Source organism: Coregonus lavaretus (assembly GCF_964263955.1).
Source record: "Coregonus lavaretus genome assembly, chromosome: 3".
In the NCBI taxonomy this organism is placed as follows: domain Eukaryota; kingdom Metazoa; phylum Chordata; class Actinopteri; order Salmoniformes; family Salmonidae; genus Coregonus; species Coregonus lavaretus.
In genome coordinates, this window is record NC_139990.1 from 16,569,989 (window position 1) to 16,589,865 (window position 19,877).

A 19,877-nucleotide genomic window follows, 5' to 3' on the forward strand; every position below is an offset into this window, starting at 1 on the left:
TGAAAGGCAAACACCCTACGCATCGTGGCAATAAGGTTAACCCACTTGGTGGGAATTGTAACGTGGCTTATACAGCGAGGATCGCTACATTGCCCCCTCCGAACAGGAATGCACGTCCCCATGCTTTGACTAACCTGAGCCCCCTCACACGTCCCGGACTGTGCGTTCCGATGGCCCCACAGCCACCATCCCACTTCTGACACCAGTGCGGCATTATAGGGTCCACTCCTTAGCTAGTTAACCAACTAGAAGAACAAGGAGACGGTAGCTCAAGTTGAACCGGCAAACCAAGTTTTAATGCCCTCGAAATACAGAAGGGTTGCCCAAAACAATAAGCGTATCAGACTCACTGTATAACTTGGTGTAACTCAGAGATGTTATTGTGATCCATTCAGTCTCGCTCTGACCCTCCCCAACCCCCAAAACTAGTGGCCTATCAGCTATCTGAACTCCTCCCCCCATACTTTCCCCATGAGCCCCCCACATGATAGAGCTAGAGGGTCGCTACAATACTCTTGTGTTATCAGGTGTGTGTGTGTGAGATCTGGAGTGGATAAATGAGTGTTTTGCCAATAATTCCCCATCAAATCAAATCAAATTTTATTGGTCACATGCGCCGAATACAACAGGTGCAGACATTACAGTGAAATGCTTACTTACAGCCCTTAACCAACAGTGCATTTATTTATTTTTAAAAAATAAAACAACAAAAAAAGTGTTGAGAGAAAAAAGAGCAGAAGTAAAATAAAAGTGACAGTAGGGAGGCTATATATACAGGAGGGTACCGTTGCAGAGTCAATGTGCGGGGGCACCGGCTAGTTGAGGTAGTTGAGGTAATATGTACATGTGGGTAGAGTTAAAGTGACTATGCATAAATAATTAACAGAGTAGCAGCAGCATAAAAAGGATGGGGTGGGGGGGCAGTGCAAATAGTCCGGGTAGCCATGATTAGCTGTTCAGGAGTCTAATGGCTTGGGGGTAGAAGCTGTTGAGAAGTCTTTTGGACCTAGACTTGGCACTCCGGTACCGCTTGCCGTGCGGTAGCAGAGAGAACAGTCTATGACTAGGGTGGCTGGAGTCTTTGACAATTTTGAGGGCCTTCCTCTGACACCGCCTGGTATAGAGGTCCTGGATGGCAGGAAGCTTGGCCCCAGTGATGTACTGGGCCGTACGCACTACCCTCTGTAGTGCCTTGCGGTCGGAGGCCAAGCAGTTGCCATACCAGGCGGTGATGCAACCAGTCAGGATGCTCTCGATGGTGCAGCTGTAGAATTTTTTGAGGATCTGAGGACCCATGCCAAATCTTTTCAGTCTCCTGAGGGGGAATAGGCTTTGTCGTGCCCTCTTCACGACTGTCTTGGTGTGTTTGGACCATGATAGTTCGTTGGTGATGTGGACACCAAGGAACTTGAAGCTCTCAACCTGTTCCACTACAGCCCCGTCGATGAGAATGGGGGCGTGCTCAGTCCTCTTTTTTTTCCTGTAGTCCACAATCACCTCCAGGATCCTCAGGATCCTCCAGTGAAGAGATACATATTTACTGCTATGAGTGGCAGTATTGAATGGTACTCTATTTGTAGCATGGACCATCATGGACCAGTGGAAAGGGAATCACTGTAATTGTCTGCAATCATTCTCTCCAAAACCAATTGACGTGGCCACATCATCACTGAAATAGGACACAGGTTATCATCATCATTACAGACACTGTAACCTGTTATTAGGGTTGGTCAGCAATAACCTCTCATCAATAGTTCCTGATTGAAAATCAGACTTATCTGATCAAATTATTGATCATATCAAACAGAGGTATGACTCCATGCCAGATAGTTTGTAAATATTGATGAAATGTTGCGACTTGCAGCCTAACACTAAGATAAAGACCCTCTCATCATCAGCTGAAGTGGGGATCTCCCTGCCTACATCCCTGATAACTCTGTCTTTATGTCATGGCACTGTAATACATGGACCGGGGAGGAAAATAAGCCATCCTGTTGCTAGGGTTTGGGTTCAATTCCCTCAGGAATCACATACACATACAAATATATGCCCTCCCTGTGCATGTTGATTTTGTCCACCCACACCAGACGCGATCAGGACACGCGGTTGAAATATCAAAACAAACTCTGAACCAACAATATTCATTTGGGGACAGGTCGAAAAGCATTAAGCAATTATGGCAATTTAGCTAGCTAGCTTGCTGTTGCTAGCTAATTTGTCCTGCTATATAAACATTGGGTTGTTATTTTCCCTGAAATGAACAAGGTCCTCTTCTCCGACAATTAATCCACAGATAAAAGGGTAAACCGAGTTCGTTTCTCATAATCTCTCCTCCTTTAGTCTTCTTCTTCTTTGGACTTCATATGGCGGTTGGCAAACAACTTTAAGGTGCATTACCACAACCTACTGGACTGGAGTGTGGACCTCAGTTCATAGTTCAATCACCCTTCTTCAGTGGGGTTTATCGGCGGTTGGCATCCAACGTTATGATGCATTACCGCCTTCTATGGAATGTGGGCCAGAGACAGGGAGAAAATAAATCCTACCTGCCAACCCTGTTTCTCTTAAAAAAAGATAACAAAATATTTGAGACTATATCTAATGACGTTCTTGCTCAATATACTCTTTAAACTAATATCCTGTATCCCCTTCTCCCTCATACTAAATCTCATCCGCTCTCTGTCCTCTGATACTGCCCACACTATAGCAATACATGCTCCACAGTCTCTATTTCCTGACAATAATCACACTTTCCTGATGGATGCTTTCCTATCACGTTTAATGTCTTATTCAACTGGCTGTGTCCCACCCTTAATCTTGTAAAATTAGCCTCCTCTCTTCTGTCCCTTCCTGCCGTCCTCCCCTCCCCGACTTTCCTCTGTACTTGAAATAAATGCCTTCCCTTATTATCTCTATTCCACTGCTCCTGCCATCTCTGCACCATCACTGTATATATCAGTCTTTTTGCCTCTGCCTTGCTCATTGACACTTCAACATCAACATCCCCACTACTAAGTGCTTGTTTAGCCTGTTCATCTACTGCCTCGTTCCCCTCCACCCCCACATGGGCTGGAACCCAAGTAAATCTTATCTGAATACCCATCTGTTTAATCCTGCCATGGGTTTGTAGCACCTCATAAAGCAGGTCATCTGCTACGTGAGCTAAAGGACTAGAGACTCATTAACACTGCACATGAATCAGAGCAAATAACTATTCTGTCTGGCTTAACTTCCTCCACACACTGCAAGGCCAACAGTATGGCCATCAGCTCCGCCGTATATACAGCCAGATTATCTGTAATACGTTTCCTGACTTCCACCCCACATTCCTGCACTACAAATGCTGACCCAGTACGTCCTGTCCTTGGATCTTTTGAACCATCTGTGTAAATGTCCACAAAATCCTGATACACATTTTCCAGACGTCTCTTAAAGAAATCAGCTGGATCAACCCCCTCCCTATCTTTCTGTAGTCTCTCCAACACTTCTAGATCAACTACTGGAGGCGGGAGTAGCCATGGTGGATTTACAGGAATAACTACCGTTGGACTAAACTCCCTTCCATACAGTCCCATCTCCTTCGTCTGGGTATTACCCACCCACCCAAAGCTCGTATTCGGTCTTCGCTCATGTTCCCAGCATTCCTGTAAAATCCCTTTTGCAGGATGAGCCACCCCATGTCCTTGTAGGTTGACCCAATAATTCATTGCCAGCTGCTGTCTCCTAATCTGCAACGGCATATCCCCCATCTCCACCTGTAATGCAGCCACTGGGGACGTCCGAAACGCCCCACTACATATTCTGAGTCCTTGCCCCTGTATGACATCTAGCCTTTCCAGTGAGGTCTGGGCTGCCGAACCATATGCTATATTTCCATAGTCTATTACAGATCGGATCAATGCAACATACTGTGGGGGAAAAAAGTATTTAGTCAGCCACCAATTGTGCAAGTTCTCCCACTGTAATTTTCATCATAGGTACACGTCAACTATGACAGACAAACTGAGAATTTTTTTCTCCAGAAAATCACATTGTAGGATTTTTTTATGAATTTATTTGCAGATTATGGTGGAAAATAAGTATTTGGTCACCTACAAACAAGCAAGATTTCTGGCTCTCACAGACCTGTAACTTCTTCTTTAAGAGGCTCCTCTGTCCTCCACTCGTTACCTGTATTAATGGCACCTGTTTGAACTTGTTATCAGTATAAAAGACACCTGTCCACAACCTCAAACAGTCACACTCCAAACTCCACTATGGCCAAGACCAAAGAGCTGTCAAAGGAATTGTAGACCTGCACCAGGCTGGGAAGACTGAATCTGCAATAGGTAAGCAGCTTGGTTTGAAGAAATCAACTGTGGGAGCAATTATTAGGAAATGGAAGACATACAAGACCACTGATAATGTCCCTTGATCTGGGGCTCCACGCAAGATCTCACCCCGTGGGGTCAAAATGATCACAAGAACGGTGAGCAAAAATCCCAGAACCACACGGGGGGACCTAGTGAATGACATGCAGAGAGCTGGGACCAAAGTAACAAAGCCTACCATCAGTAACACACTACGCCGCCAGGGACTCAAATCCTGCAGTGCCAGACGTGTCCCCCTGCTTAAGTCAGTACATGTCCAGGCCCGTCTGAAGTTTGCTAGAGTGCATTTGGATGATCCAGAAGAGGATTGGGAGAATGTCATATGGTCAGATGAAACCAAAATAGAACTTTTTGGTAAAAACCCAACTCGTTGTGTTTGGAGGACAAAGAATGCTGAGTTGCATCCAAAGAACACCATACCTACTGTGAAGCATGGGTGTGGAAACATCATGCTTTGGGGCTGTTTTTCTGCAAAGGGACCAGGACGACTGATCCGTGTAAAGGAAAGAATGAATGGGGGCCATGTATCGTGAGATTTTGAGTGAAAACCTCCTTCCATCAGCAAGGGCATTGAAGATGAAACGTAGCTGGGTCTTTCAGCATGACAATGATCCCAAACACACCGCCCGGGCAACGAAGGAGTGGCTTCGTAAGAAGCATTTCAAGGTCCTGGAGTGGCCTAGCCAGTCTCCAGATCTCAACCCCATAGAAAATCTTTGGAGGGAGTTGAAAGTCTGTGTTGCCCAGCGACAGCCCCAAAATATCACTGCTCTAGAGGAGATCTGCATGGAGGAATGGGCCAAAATACCAGCAACAGTGTGTGAAAACCTTGAGTAGACTTACAGAAAACGTTTGACCTGTGTCATTGCCAACAAAGGGTATATCACAAAAGTATTGAGAAACTTTTGTTATTGACCAAATCCTTATTTTCCACCATAATTTGCAAATAAATTCATAAAAAATCCTACAATGTGATTTTCTGGAGAGAAAAAAATCTCATTTTGTCTGTCATAGTTGACGTGTACCTATGATGAAAATTACAGGCCTCTCTCATATTTTTAAGTGGGAGAACTTGCACAATTGGTGGCTGACTAAATAATTTTTTCCCCCACTGTACATGGTCTTCAATGAGGAACGCCCAGCCCCCCACTCCTTCCCCGTCAGACAGCACATCACATTTAGCACTTTCCCACCACTCTCTCAATGTGTTCTGCCCAGGTCAGTCTAGTATCAAAGTATACCCCAAGGAACCTGAAGGCCCCCTCCCTCTCCAAGTTTCTCCCATATAACCTCAAGCATACCTCATCTCCCACCTTCCTCCTGGTAAAGAACACTGTTTGAGTTCTCTACAGAGAACCTGAATCCCCACATTAATGCCCATTCAATCACCCACGTGGGTCTATGCTCCTAAAAACCAATGAGGAGATGGGAGAACCAAGTTCTATTTTTGCGTCTGGTTACGCAGACGCTCGCGAGCAGTGTGGGTACAATAATTGAATAACATGTATGTGTACATTTATTTTGCAACGCTCGCTGTGGTCAGCATGTTAGGATGAAAGTGTCTGCTATGTGGTATATATTATAGATGATCCAAGGCAAACATACTGTACATACACATGTGCCCTGTGTAACCCTCAACATCATTCAGACAGCACAGGCAAACTACAATTACAAGGGGCATGCAAACTACAAGGGGCATGCAGGGGCCTGTTGCTGAAGGAAGAAGAAATATTGAGTTAATATTTTATTGTGCAACATTCCCCACGATTCAGTTCGCCTATATTCAGTTTATTTATTTGTAATGGTTTGAATTGCTTAATTTTTATTTTACCTTTATTTAACTAGGCAAGTCAGTTCAGAGCATATTCTTATTTACAATGATGGCCTACCCCGGTCAAACCCGGACGACGCTGGGCCAATTGTGCGCCGCCCTATGAGACTCCCAATCACGGCCGGATTGTGATACAGCCTGGAATCGAACCAGGGTCTGTAGTGACGCCTCTAGCACTGAGATGCAGTGCCACTCGGGATCCAAAATAACGGTGACATACTGTAAGACTATCAAAATCTAAAGGGGGAATTGTGCACTCATGTTTGGGTGATTTTGCCAGTAAATAGAAACAAACACAAACGATAAAAAATACTCTTAAAGAAAAGACCATGTTTACGTGACTACTTGACTAAGCAAACATTGTATTAATTCTGAGAGCTCTTTTGAAAGTGTGTAAACATGTAAATATCCATTTGGTTGTAACCATCGCCATCTGGTGATCTTGGTGTGTAACACGTAAACAGCGTGTATCAATTCCAGTTACTGTATGGAGGAGACAAGTATCTCACTCAGATTATAAACACACAAATGTTTTGACAGTTTTCTATAAATAAATAAATAATGTTGAACAAAACTAAACAAAGAGCTCAACAGACCAATCATTCTGGATCCATGATTAACATAAAATAAACCATTATCAAGTCAGTGCTTTTAATTCAAAAGTTTAATTTTGAGAGGAACATTGGCTGAAATAACAGAAAAAGCCCTTTAGAATACAATTTGAAAACAACCTCCACAATGCATTGTTTTTCTCTCCAATGACCACCGATCTACAGTATGTCTAAGTTGCTGTGATGAAGGGAAACACACTTTAAAATACAAAATATGCAGTGACTTCACTTCTCTGCTCTAGTGAATGAGAATACTGTATGTCCAAGTGGACTATAGGAATATAATACATGTGTTAGTCAGTGTTAAGTGATCAGTGTGGTCACATTTCATGCTCAGTGTTAGTTAATTGCATTTTTTGTGCAAGTATTGCAGGGGTAGGCGTAACAAAGTGGATCAACATGAACTTTCACATTTAACTTGCATATCAAATAACTAAACCTATAAACACACACACACACACGTCTCAATCTGAAACCACAGTCTGAATTCCTCCCATTCAGACCACCTGGTTCAGTGTGCCTTCTCACATCACCATGTTAGATTAGTCAAACCGCACAAAGAACAGGAAGGTTCAAAAGAACAAGGGGCTAGATTGGTCTAGGGTTCGCTGCTCAAAAGCAAGGAAGGGATTAGAGTCATGCATCTAATCTCTTATGTGGATTAAGGAATAGTAATTTGTGCTGGTACTCCTGTCTGGACAAAGTGGCAACTCGAGGAGGAAGGACTCTTTGGACATGGCATGAGGCAACCACATGCAATGCATGATACTGCTAACATGTCTCGGGTATATAGAAGTATTATAAAAGCGTACATGACTCATGAGAAACACTGCTTAAGTAAGAAAGTTAAAAAAACTGTGTGGGGTGAAGCATTTCTGAGGTATGCTGTAGTAGTGTCTTGAGTCATTGGTGTTGAATGAATGGTTGGTTTTGAACCATTATACAGCAGTTAGGATTTTCAAGATGTCCTTGTCTGCCAGTGCAGTTCAGTCATATTCATGTAGTGGTTACTAGTTACTCTATTGTCCTTGGGTCTAGGGTTAAGTACGAGAGCTACTCTTCAAATAGCCACCCTTTGACTTGATGACAGCTTTGCACACTCTTGGCATTCTCTCAACCAGCTTCACCCGGAATGCATTTCCAACAGTCTTGAAGGAGTTCCCACATATGCTGAGCACTTGTTGGCTGCTTTTCCTTCACTCTGCCATCCGACTCATCCCAAACCATCTCAATTGGTTTGAAGTCGGGGGATTGTGGAGGCCAGGTCATCTGATGCAGCACTCCATCACTCTCCTTCTTGGTAAAATCGCCCTTACACAGCCTGGAGGTGTGTTGGGTCATTGTCCTGTTGAAAAACAAATGATAGTCCCACTAAGCCCAAATGGGATGGCATATCGCTGCAGAATGGTTGAGAGAATGCCAAAAGTGTGCAAAGCTATCATCAAGGCAAATAACACTTTTTTGGCTACTACATGATTACATGTGTTATTTCATAGTTTTGATGTCTTCACTATTTTTCTACAATGTAAAAACTAGTAAAAATTAAGAAAAACCCTTGAATGAGTAGGTGTGTCCAAACTTTTGACTGGTAGTGTAACTGTTCACATCACATTCACCCCCTCACTGCATCTCACAAAGCAGGTAGCACCCTCTGCTGATAGGAAGCAGTAATGTGTCACTGGCAGAGCTTAGAGCTGTGGAAGACGGCAAGGCACAGGCTCATTCCCTAAGGGGGAGTTTGTTTGAGTCAGTGCAGCGCGGCAAAGCTTTCTCTTCATCTGTGGTCCTCTGCCCCTGTACCATGACTAGGCCCCAGGCCTGGAAAGGTGGGGGGGCTGAGGCTGACGTTGTAAGCCGGGTTGGAGATGTGGAGAGCAACCCGCTTGCTGCTGCTCCGCTTTGACCGGGTCTTGTGGTGCCGGTTATGGTGGCGGTGCTGCTGGCGGGGTTCGTCCGGAGGGCTGGTGGTATGGCTGTGGTGGCGGCCTCCGCATGTCAGAGAGGGTACAGCAACAGGGTCAGAGGTCACAGCAGGGTTAAAGGTCACCGCAGGGTCAGTTGGGTCGATGCTGTCTAGACAGGAAGTAGAGACGGTCTGGGGTTTCCCTGTCTGGGGGCATGGAGAGGCCGACTCCAACAGGTCTTTAGTTCCCTGTGTGCATTGGGTGGAAGGAGAGCGAGCGAGAGAGAGCGAGCGGCAGAGAGAGCGAGCGAGAGAGAGGCAGAGCGAGCAAGAGAGAAAGAGGCAGAGCGAGCAAGATAAGATAAAGGGGAAGACAGAAAAGCAAAGAATAAGACATCATTGGAGGAGTTGGAAAAAAGACTGAGAAACAGCTGAGCAGAAAATGACAGAAGCAACAAACAGAAATAAGAAAGCAATATTTAAGAAAAATAAATCCCCCCAGGGAGAGGACAGGTCCCTCAGACAGCTATGCAGAGCAAAGCTATGGGTCAAAAGGTCATTATAGTGGTGCAAGAAGGACATGCAGGTATTCTGATGATGATTGGTAGCCGACAGTCGCTTTGGTGAGGGGTAACCATGCAGATGAGGATGAAATGTTACTTGGAGTCACAAAGTAACAGTGCTGTTGTATCAATCCAGCCATGGTATTCCCACAGTACCAGAGATCACGTCAAATTCTCGTTTGAGAGTCAGGTAAGATTCCTTAACGGCTGGAGACGAGGCGATTGCCTTGAAGAAAAAGTCCTTTGAGGGGTTTATTCTCACTTGCAAAAATGACAGATCAATGAAAGTTACTTGAAAGATGAAGTAACAAAGGTCAACAAAAGCCACCAGAGCATAAACATTGTACTGTGGAGATGATTGCATGTCTGACTGGTTGAGTAGAGAAGACAGAGATGCTTTTACGATGTTATGTAAAGAACTGGCGTAGCTGTCAGCACACATTTAACACATTCAGAACCTGCCCACCAAGGGGAATTTAGAAGGGTTTAGGGTTTGCATTTTCTCCTCAGGAACAATTCTGTCAAGCCATTTATGCTTCGAAAGAGAAAAGAAATAAGCAGGTGTGAAGACTGACTCGCTGTAAGCGATTAAGTCTACTGCATGAACATGTTATTTTGATCATTGTCTGGTGTGCTCCAAAAGTACATTTTTGGTTGTTTTGGCTCTATACTCCAGCACTGGATTTGAAATTATACAATGACTGGGAGGTTAAAGTGCAGACTGTCAGCTTTCATTTGAGTGTATTTTCAGCCATATCGGGTGACCCATTTAGAAATTACAGCACTTTTTGTACATAGATAGTACACCCATTTTAGGGGACCAAATGTTTTGGGACAAATTCAATTGTTAATAAGAATAGAATGTTTCTAAACACTTCTACATTAATGTGGACGCTTCCATGATTAAAGATAGTCCTGAATGAATTGTGAATAATGATGAGTGAGAAAGTTACAGATATCACACAAATATCATACCCCCAAGACATGCTAACCTTTCACCATTACAATAACAGGGGAGGGGGATGATACTTGTGTGTCTAACTTTCTCACTCATTATTCACAATTCATTCAGGACTACCCATAATCATGGTAGCATCCACATTAATGTTAAAGTGTTTAGAAACATATTCTACTGTTATTTATTATAAAAGTTACTCAAATGACAATACATTATTTACCATTCATTTCTATTGGCCACAAAGTTATCTGAAACACAACCAAAACAAAAAGCAAATGCATCCAACATGTTTGTAGAGTCACAAGCTTGATGTAATCATTGCGTGCTAGGAATATGGGAACAAATACTAAACTTTTGACTGCTTTAATACACAAGTGAATTTGTCCCAATACTTTGGTCCCCTAAAATGGGGGTACTATGTGCATAAAGTGCTGTAATTACTAAACGGTTCACCCGATATGGATGAAAATAACCTCAAATTAAAGCTGACAGTCTGCACTTTAACCCCAGTCATTGTATCATTTCAAATCCAAAGTGCTGGAGCACAGAGCCAAATCAACAATTTCACTGTCCCAATACTTTGAGCTCAGTGGATCTGTGCATTTAAGCATGCATGAGTGTATCTGCACGGGCATAGCTGACAAGAAAACAATACAAATATAGCAATTAAAGTACAACAAATGTACCATTATCCTTTCCTCAGTTTTTGAGCGTCTGATATTGCAAATCTCACAAGTCTGGAGCTTGAGTTTGTGTGTGATGGGATACAGCCTGACGTGGTAGGAATCAGACGTGGTAAAGGAAGAAGCATAGCAGCACTGTGAAAGAAGCCAGCCAGGCAGGCAGCAAGAAAAGCAGACAGCAACCAGCCACAGAGAGGGCCCCCTAGAAATTTCAAATAAGTGAATTGACATTAAAATTCACTTCCTCAATTGACCCAGATGCAGACACAGTAGCCACAGAGATGGATAAGGCCAGCCAAACACCCTGCACTGCACTCTACCTGGGGTCATCTCACCAACCTGTCTGTCTCCACAAACCTGGCTCATCAGCCAGCACAGGACACAGCAAAGTCCAGACAGTTATCCTCCTAGTGGTGGGTGGTGATGGGACATCCAGTACACACACAAGTACAGAGAGACACATTACCAGCTGACACTATGGAATACGTACACAGGGGTAAGACTTAGTGACAATGACTACATAGGGACTGTTCACACATTTATGATTATGCTACATCTTTTTTTTTTTATGCATGTCTATTGAGAACTCATTTGGAAATAAATGTGTTTATTTTCTTTTAAAATGCAATATATTTAATACTGTACAAATGCAATATATTTAATACTGTACATTTCAGATGGACATAATAATCCAAAATGACAAATATTTAAAATGCCAAAATAAACAAAGACAAACAATATATATAAAATATAAAAAAGCATAAGAAAACAGTAAGAGGGAGATGATTTTGACTTGAGGGCGGCAGGTACCCTAGCAGTTAAGAGCATTGGGCCAGCGTTGGAGTCGCTGGTTCGAATCCCCTTGACCAAGTCACTGAACCCCATTTGCTCCTGTAAGTCGCTCTGGATAAGAGCGTCTGCTAAATGACTAAAATGTAAAAATGTAGGTAGCTTGTGTGTTATGACACAGATAACAACCTCCTGAGTGGCGCAGTGGTCTAAGGCACTGCATCGCAGTGCTAGCAGTGCCACTAGAGATCCGCGACCGGGAGACCAATGGGGCGGCGCACAATTGGCCCAGCGTAGTCCAGGGTAGGGGAGGGAATGGCCGGCAGGGATGTAGCTCAGTTGGTAGAGCATAGCGTTTGCAACGCCAGGTTGTGGGTTCAATTCCCACGGGGGGCCAGTATGAAAAAATAAAATACAAATATGCACTAACTGTAAGTCTCTCTGGATAAGAGCGTCTGCTAAATGACTAAAATGTAAATGTAATAACAGACTCACGTCAGAGACAAATATAAAATACAGACGACAACAAGAACATTGAGGAAAGCCAAATGAGTGTGTTCACAATCTGTAAATTCCATGTGCATCAATCTGTAAATTCCATGTGCATCAATAAAACATTTCCCCCACTATTTCAGCTGACCAGATTGTTTCCAGATTGAGACAAATTAAAACAGCACTTGGGTACAGATATGTGTTTGTGACAGGTACATTTCCAGCAGTAACCACTTCCATTACCAGCATGTGTTTGCTAAAAGTATAAATTCTGAACTAATACTGTACATGGTCTAACTTCTTCTGTGCAAAAATATACATAATATGCAAACTTCCAGCAGACAATATTGAGCCCTTGTATCCTTAAAGTAAAAGGTTAGGTTAGCTTGTCCCTATATTGCTTGAGTGTAAACAGAAGAAAGGCCTGTTGGTTTGGAAGAAGCAAACAGTGGAGAGTGCCACTGCTGTCAGACTGAACTAAATAGCCCAATGGCAGTCACACTTTGTAAACCAACATGTTTTAATAAACTCCTAGCACCTAAGTTTTCTCAACCTCAAAAACAACAACAGCAAAGCCTCTAACCCAGCTAGGAAGTGGATGAATCATCTATAGGCTATGTTCCCCTTTTCACTGAAATGAAAAGACATAAATAACACTGAGTTGCCTGGTTATGACGTTAAGACGTTGAGCTACACCCAGGTCAAACATGGCCTAGCATCCGGTTTCACTTCCTCGTCTTTTACTGTCAGCTGTAAACGATGAACAGTCTGGTGTAGACTAGGCTACCAGGACCAGGCAACACCATATGTAATGACCACAACAACAGTGGGGAGTAGGGAGAAACCCAGGTGTCCTTTGTTGTTTTTACTGAGATCACCAGCTGTAATGTCCTGAATACCAGATCCTGACCAATAGTAATAAAGTACACTGGTATGTACTGGATCCTGACACACAGTAATATAGTACACTGGTCTGTACTGGATCCTGACCAATAGTAATACAGTACACTGGTCTGTACTGGATCCTGACCCACAGTAATACAGTACACTGGTCTGTACTGGATCCTGACCCACAGTAATACAGTACACTGGTCTGTACTGGATCCTGACCAATAGTTAAACAGTACACTGGTATGTGGGACTGTCATGAGAGGGTGACCCCATACACAACAGCCAGTCAGCAAACAGTCAAAGGGGGTTGGGTTAGAACAGGCAACTAAACTGGGGTCTGCCAGTCAGGCTGAGGGGGGTTGGGGGTTGCAGGTAAAGGGGAGGGGGGCAGCTGTGACGGCGTGGGCCCTCCTACCACGTTTATCTCGTTCTTAGCAGCCAGCATGGGCAGCTCTATCTCCGTGGCAACTGTCTGGGATGACTCCTCCACCGGTACGAAGCCTCGCCTGTCAATCAAACTGACACGGGACAACATGGAGGAAACAGGTTAGTCAGAAAGGTTAGGCTTCAGGGTTAGGGTCAATTCAGTTTCCTGTTTAGTCAATTCAAGGAGTGGATAGAAATTAAATTCATGCTTTGGAGAAAATCCTCAGAAAACAATGGAGAGATTTTAAAAATGTACTGACTCAAACCCTATCAAATATGCATTATAAACCAGGTTGAGTCTCACCTGGGAGGCATGGGTCCACAGAGTACAGAGCAGCAGTTAGTAATGATGTTGTTATAGCTGTAGGGGTTAGCAGTGTCCTCCGCCCCACTCTTCCCCGACCACGAGCCTTTGATCTGGGAACAAGAGAGACACACAAGATTGACCATCAGTCCTCGTCCTAGACTAGTTTTAGTTTAATTGTCAGGGACCATGCACAACAAACATGTCACCACATGTACATGCTTACTTTCCATCTGCAGGTTACTGGGAGGGTCACTTAACTGTTTAAAAGGCCCAGTGTAGTCAAAAATGTTATTTTCCTTGGTTATATATATATATATACACACACATATACACACACACACACACACACACAGTGGGGGAAAAAAAGTATTTAGTCAGCCACCAATTGTGCAAGTTCTCCCACTTAAAAAGATGAGAGAGTCCTGTAATTTTCATCATAGGTACACGTCAACTATGACAGACAAATTGAGGGAAAAAAATCCAGAAAATTACATTGTAGGATTTTTTATGAATTTATTTGCAAATTATGGTGGAAAATAAGTATTTGGTCACCTACAAACAAGCAAGATTTCTGGCTCTCACAGACCTGTAACTTCTTCTTTAAGAGGCTCCTCTGTCCTCCACTCGTTACCTGTTTTAATGGCACCTGTTTGAACTTGTTATCAGTATAAAAGACACCTGTCCACAACCTCAAACAGTCACACTCCAAACTCCACTATGGCCAAGACCAAAGAGCTGTCAAAGGACACCAGAAACAAAATTGTAGACCTGCACCAGGCTGGGAAGACTGAATCTGCAATAGGTAAGCAGCTTGGTTTGAAGAAAATCAACTGTGGGAGCAATTATTAGGAAATGGAAGACATACAAGACCACTGATAATCTCCCTCGATCTGGGGCTCCATGCAAGATCTCACCCTGTGGGGTCAAAATGATCACAAGAACGGTGAGCAAAAATCCCAGAACCACACGGGGGGACCTAGTGAATGACCTGCAGAGAGCTGGGACCAAAGTAACAAAGCCTACCATCAGTAACACACTACGCCGCCAGGGACTCAAATCCTGCAGTGCCAGACGTGTCCCCCTGCTTAAGCCAGTACATGTCCAGGCCCGTCTGAAGTTTGCTAGAGTGCATTTGGATGATCCAGAAGAGGATTGGGAGAATGTCATATGGTCAGATGAAACCAAAATAGAACTTTTTGGTAAAAACTCAACTCGTCGTGTTTGGAGGACAAAGAATGCTGAGTTGCATCCAAAGAACACCATACCTACTGTGAAGCATGGGGTGGAAACATCATGCTTTGGGGCTGTTTTTCTGCAAAGGGACCAGGACGACTGATCCGTGTAAAGGAAAGAATGAATGGGGCCATGTATCGTGAGATTTTGAGTGAAAACCTCCTTCCATCAGCAAGGGCATTGAAGATTAAACGTGGCTGGGTCTTTCAGCATGACAATGATCCCAAACACACAGCACGGGCAACAAAGGAGTGGCTTCGTAAGAAGCATTTCAAGGTCCTGGAGTGGCCTAGCCAGTCTCCAGATCTCAACCCCATAGAGAATCTTTGGAGGGAGTTGAAAGTCCGTGTTGACCAGCGACAGCCCCAAAACATCACAGCTCTAGAGGAGATCTGCATGGAGGAATGACCTGTGTCATTGCCAACAAAGGGTATATAACAAAGTATTGAGAAACTTTTGTTATTGACCAAATACTTATTTTCCACCATAATTTGCAAATAAATTCATTAAAAATCCTACAATGTGATTTTTTTCCCTCATTTTGTCTGTCATAGTTGACGTGTACCTATGATGAAAATTACAGGCCTCTCTCATCTTTTTAAAGTGGGAGAACATGCACAATTGGTGGCTGACTAAATACTTTTTTCCCCCACTGTATATATACATACATACATACATACACACACACACACACACACACACACACACACAAAGTACCAGTCAAAAGTTTGGACACACCTACTCATTCAAGGGTTCTTTATTTTTACTATTTTCTACATTGTAGAATAATAGTGAAGACATCAAAACTATGAAATAACATACAGAATCATGTAGTAACCAAAAGTGTTAAACCAGGGGTGTCAAACTCATTTGAGCTCAGGGGCCACATGGAGGAAAATCTATTCCCAAGTGGGCCGGACAGGAAAAATCATGGTATATATATATATAACTTAAAAACAACAGCTTCAGATTGTTTTCTTTGTTTTAATACGATCAACATACAACATAAAGCTGGAGCCTGAGGACAGTGTGTCCAAAATAGTACAAACACAACATCACTATTAATCATAAAACACGTCAAGTTTATTTGAAAATTCTAAAGAAAAATAACAAACACACAATGCCTCAGTGATTAACAGAACTGTTTCACAGATCACAGAACTATATCAGGGGGTCATTTCTCAGGCAGAAATGTAGATAAAAAGAATGAAATCCTGTTCCCCAAACAAGTGCAAGAACCACAGAGTCAAGAATAGGTTAAATATACAAATAAAATAAAATAAATTAAAAACAATAGCACATCAACATAAAAACATATAAACATAAAGCTGGAGCCTGAGGACAGTGTGTCCAAAAGCACAACATCACTATTAATCATAAAACACCTCAAGTTATTTGAAAGTTCTGAGGACAAAGAACACACAAACACACAATGCCTCAGTGATTCACAGAAGTATATCACAGATCACAGAACTATATCAGGGTGTCTCATGTAGCACTTTAAGTGGGGTTGCATAGTTTATTTGACTCCTGATACCTGGCATCTTTTAGCTTTCACCAGCGCATCAATATCAGGCGTCACATCCTGAGTGGCAGCCAACTTCAGGATGTGATTCAAGTGCTTGTGCGTGAGCCTTGAGCGCAGCTTTGTTTTATTTATGCTCATTACAGAGAAAACTTGCTCACAAAGATATGTGGTTCCAAATATGCACAACAGTTTTGCAGCGAGGGCTGTCAAGTTGGGGTAACCTGGCAAGAGATTCTGATTAAATGTGTCCAAGCCAGCTGCAGCAAATTTGCCCTTCAAATCCGAGTCACACTGCAAGTCTATTTCAAGTTGGATGCTGACGGGCAGATCAAAGGGATTCACGGTGAATGGCGAGCAAAAAACGTTGAAGTCTTTCTCCAGTTCACCAAAAATCTGAAAGCGTTGCTCAAACTCCCGTAACAGTCCCGTTATTTTATCTTTGAACCGCTTCATGTCTGCCACATGTTGGGTCGCGCACACATTTTTCAGACAGGGGAAGTGAGCTGCATCACCACCGGCAAGTTGCGTCTCCCACAATGACAGCTTCAACTTGAAAGAACGTATGCTGTCATAATACTGCGTGACAACTTTGTTGCGCCCTTGCAGCTGTTTGTTCAAGTTATTCACGTGCTCTGTAACATCCACCATAAATGCAAGGTCCTGCATCCATTCTGCGGAATGGAATTCTAACACTGGTTTGCCCTTTTCTTCCATGAACTGTTCAATTTATTCTCGTAAATCAAAGAAACGCCTCAGCACCTCAGCTTAACCATCTTACCTCAGTGTGGTATGGCAGGCCATATATGTGGTCTTTCTCTCTGAGAAGGCTGTCAAACTGACGGTGATTCAGGCTTCTGGGTCGGATGAAATTAACAGTTTGGATGACCACCTTCATGACGTTATCCATCTTTAATGACTTGCAACACAAAGCCTCCTGGTGCAAAATACAGTGAAAAGTCAAAAAAATCACATCCTCCATTTGCAGATTGCACTTTCTCTCTGAACTTTGTCACAACGCCTGCTTTTTTCCCGATCATTGAGGGCGCACCATCTGTAGCCAGGCTGACAGCGCGGGACCAGTCCACTCCGACCCTGTCCAGCACGCCGACGAGTGCGGTAAAAATATCAGCTGCTGTCGTTGTATCTGTCATCGGCACCAACTCCACGAACTCCTCGGTGACGGTCAATGTGTCATCAACTCCGCGGATGAAAATGGCCAGTTGTGCAACATCTGTAATGTCCGTGCTTTCATCAATTGCAACCGAAAACGCAATAAATGACTTTACTTTTTGCTTCAACTGGCTGTCCAAATCCACTGAAAGATCGGAAATTATGTCTGCAACTGTGTTTCTTGTCAGGCTGATATTTACAAAAGCCTGACGCTTTTCAGGGCACACAATCTCCGCTGCCTTCATCATGCATGTTTTTACAAATTCACCTTCACTAAATGGTTTTGAAGCCACTGCGATTTCATTAGCAATGAGGTAGCTAGCTTTCACTGCAGCGTCACTGATGTCTCGGCTGTGAGTAAACACAGACTTTACCTACTTGCTCTGCCCCGGTATAAACAGTTTGCTTGCTTAACACAATTGCTATTGCGCCATCCAGTGGACGCAATTGGAACAGCAGTTTATTTTATTGAAAAATTGCAGCGCATTTTTATACTTTACAAAATCATCTCGCGGGCCGGATTAAACCCGTTTGCGGGCCTGATCCTGCCCGCGGGCCGGACGTTTGACACCCCTGTGTTAAACAAATCAAAAAATATTTGATATTTCAGATTCTTCAAATAGCCACCCTTTGCCTTGATGACAGCTTTGCACACTGTTGGCATTCTCTCAACCAGCTTCACCTGGAATGTTCACCTGGAATGCTTTTCCAACAGCCTTGAAGGAGTTCCCACATGCTGAGCACTTGTTGGCTGCTTTTCCTTCACTCTGCCGTCCGACTCATCCCAAAGCAATAACACCTCCTCCTCCATACTTTATGGTGGGAACTACACATGCAGAGATCATCCGTTCACCCATACCGCGTCTCACAAAGACATGGCGGTTGGAACCAAAAATCTCAAATTTGGACTCCAGACCAAAGGACACATTTCCACCGGTCTAATGTCCATTGCTCGGGTTTCTTGGCTCAAGCAGGTCTCTTCTTCTTATTGGTGTCCTTTAGCAGTGGTTTCGTTGCAGCAATTCGACCATGAAGGCCTGATTCACACAGTCCCCTCTGAACAGTTGATGTTGAGATGTGTCTGTTACTTGAACTCGGTGAAGCATTTATTTGGGCTGCAATTTCTGAGGCTGGTAACTCTTATGAACTTATCCTCTGCAGCAGAGGTAACACTGGGTCTTCCATTCCTGTGGCGGTCCTCATGAGAGCCAGTTTCATCATAGCACTTGATGGTTTTTGCGACTGCACTTGAAGAAACTTTCAAAGTTCTTGAAATGTTCTGTATTGACTGACCTTCATGTCTTAAAGTAATGATGGACTGTCGTTTCTCTTTTACCAAATAGGGCTATATTCTCTATACCCCCCTACCTTGTCACAACACAACTGATTGGCTCAAACAAATTAAGGAGGAAAGAAATTCCACAATTAACTTTTAAGGCGGCACACCTGTTAATTGAAATGCATTCCAGGTGACTACCTCATGAAGCTGGTTGAGAGAATGCCAAGAGTGTGCAAAGCTGTCATCAAGGCAAAGGGTGGCTATTTGAAGAATCTCAAATATAAAATATATTTTGATTTGTTTAACACTTTTTTGGTTACTACATGATTCCATATGTGTTATTTCATAGTTTTGATGTATTCACTATTATTCTACAATGTAGAAAATAGTAAAAATAAAGAAATACCCTGGAATGAGTAGGTGTGTCCAAACTTGACTGTGTCTGTCTGTCTCTATATATAGAGAGAGAGGCTCAGAGGAAGAGGAAGACCATCCTCCTCAGTGAATTTAATAAAAATAATGAAACCTTTAAAAACGTATCCTTTTTAGATAAAACTATACTAAATATATTCACGTCACCAAATAATTGATTAAAACACACTGTTTTGCAATGAAGGTCTACAGTAGCGTGACCAGCACTCTGAAGGGTAGCACCACGGTGTAGCCGGAGGACAGCTAGCTCCGTCCTCCTCTGGATACATTGACTTCAATACAAAACCTAGGAGGCTCATGGTTCTCACCCTCTCCCATAGACTTACACAGTAATTATGACAACTTCCGGAGGACATCCTCCAACCCATCAGAGCTCTTGCAGCATGAACTGACATGTCCACCCAATCAAAG

The 19,877-nt window shown here is 43.3% G+C and overlaps 1 protein-coding gene across 2 annotated transcripts in view; it reads right to left on the minus strand.

Annotated features, from left to right (window-relative positions):
* Window positions 1-10,076: 10,076 nt before the first annotated feature.
* The window catches only part of zdhhc18b (zDHHC palmitoyltransferase 18b), a 34,662-nt gene continuing 24,861 nt past the window's right edge, over window positions 10,077-19,877 (minus strand). The window contains exons 7-9 of one of the 2 annotated variants that reach the window (XM_084157857.1): window positions 13,822-13,934; window positions 13,507-13,609; window positions 10,077-11,326 (exon numbers count right to left, since the gene is read on the minus strand). In XM_084157857.1, coding sequence (XP_084013983.1) covers window positions 11,285-11,326; window positions 13,507-13,609; window positions 13,822-13,934 — 258 coding nt within the window. In that variant the 3' untranslated portion in view covers window positions 10,077-11,284. Of the gene's footprint in view, window positions 13,610-13,821; window positions 13,935-19,877 lie in introns of both variants that reach the window. The other variant, XM_084157856.1, reaches the window with a different exon arrangement.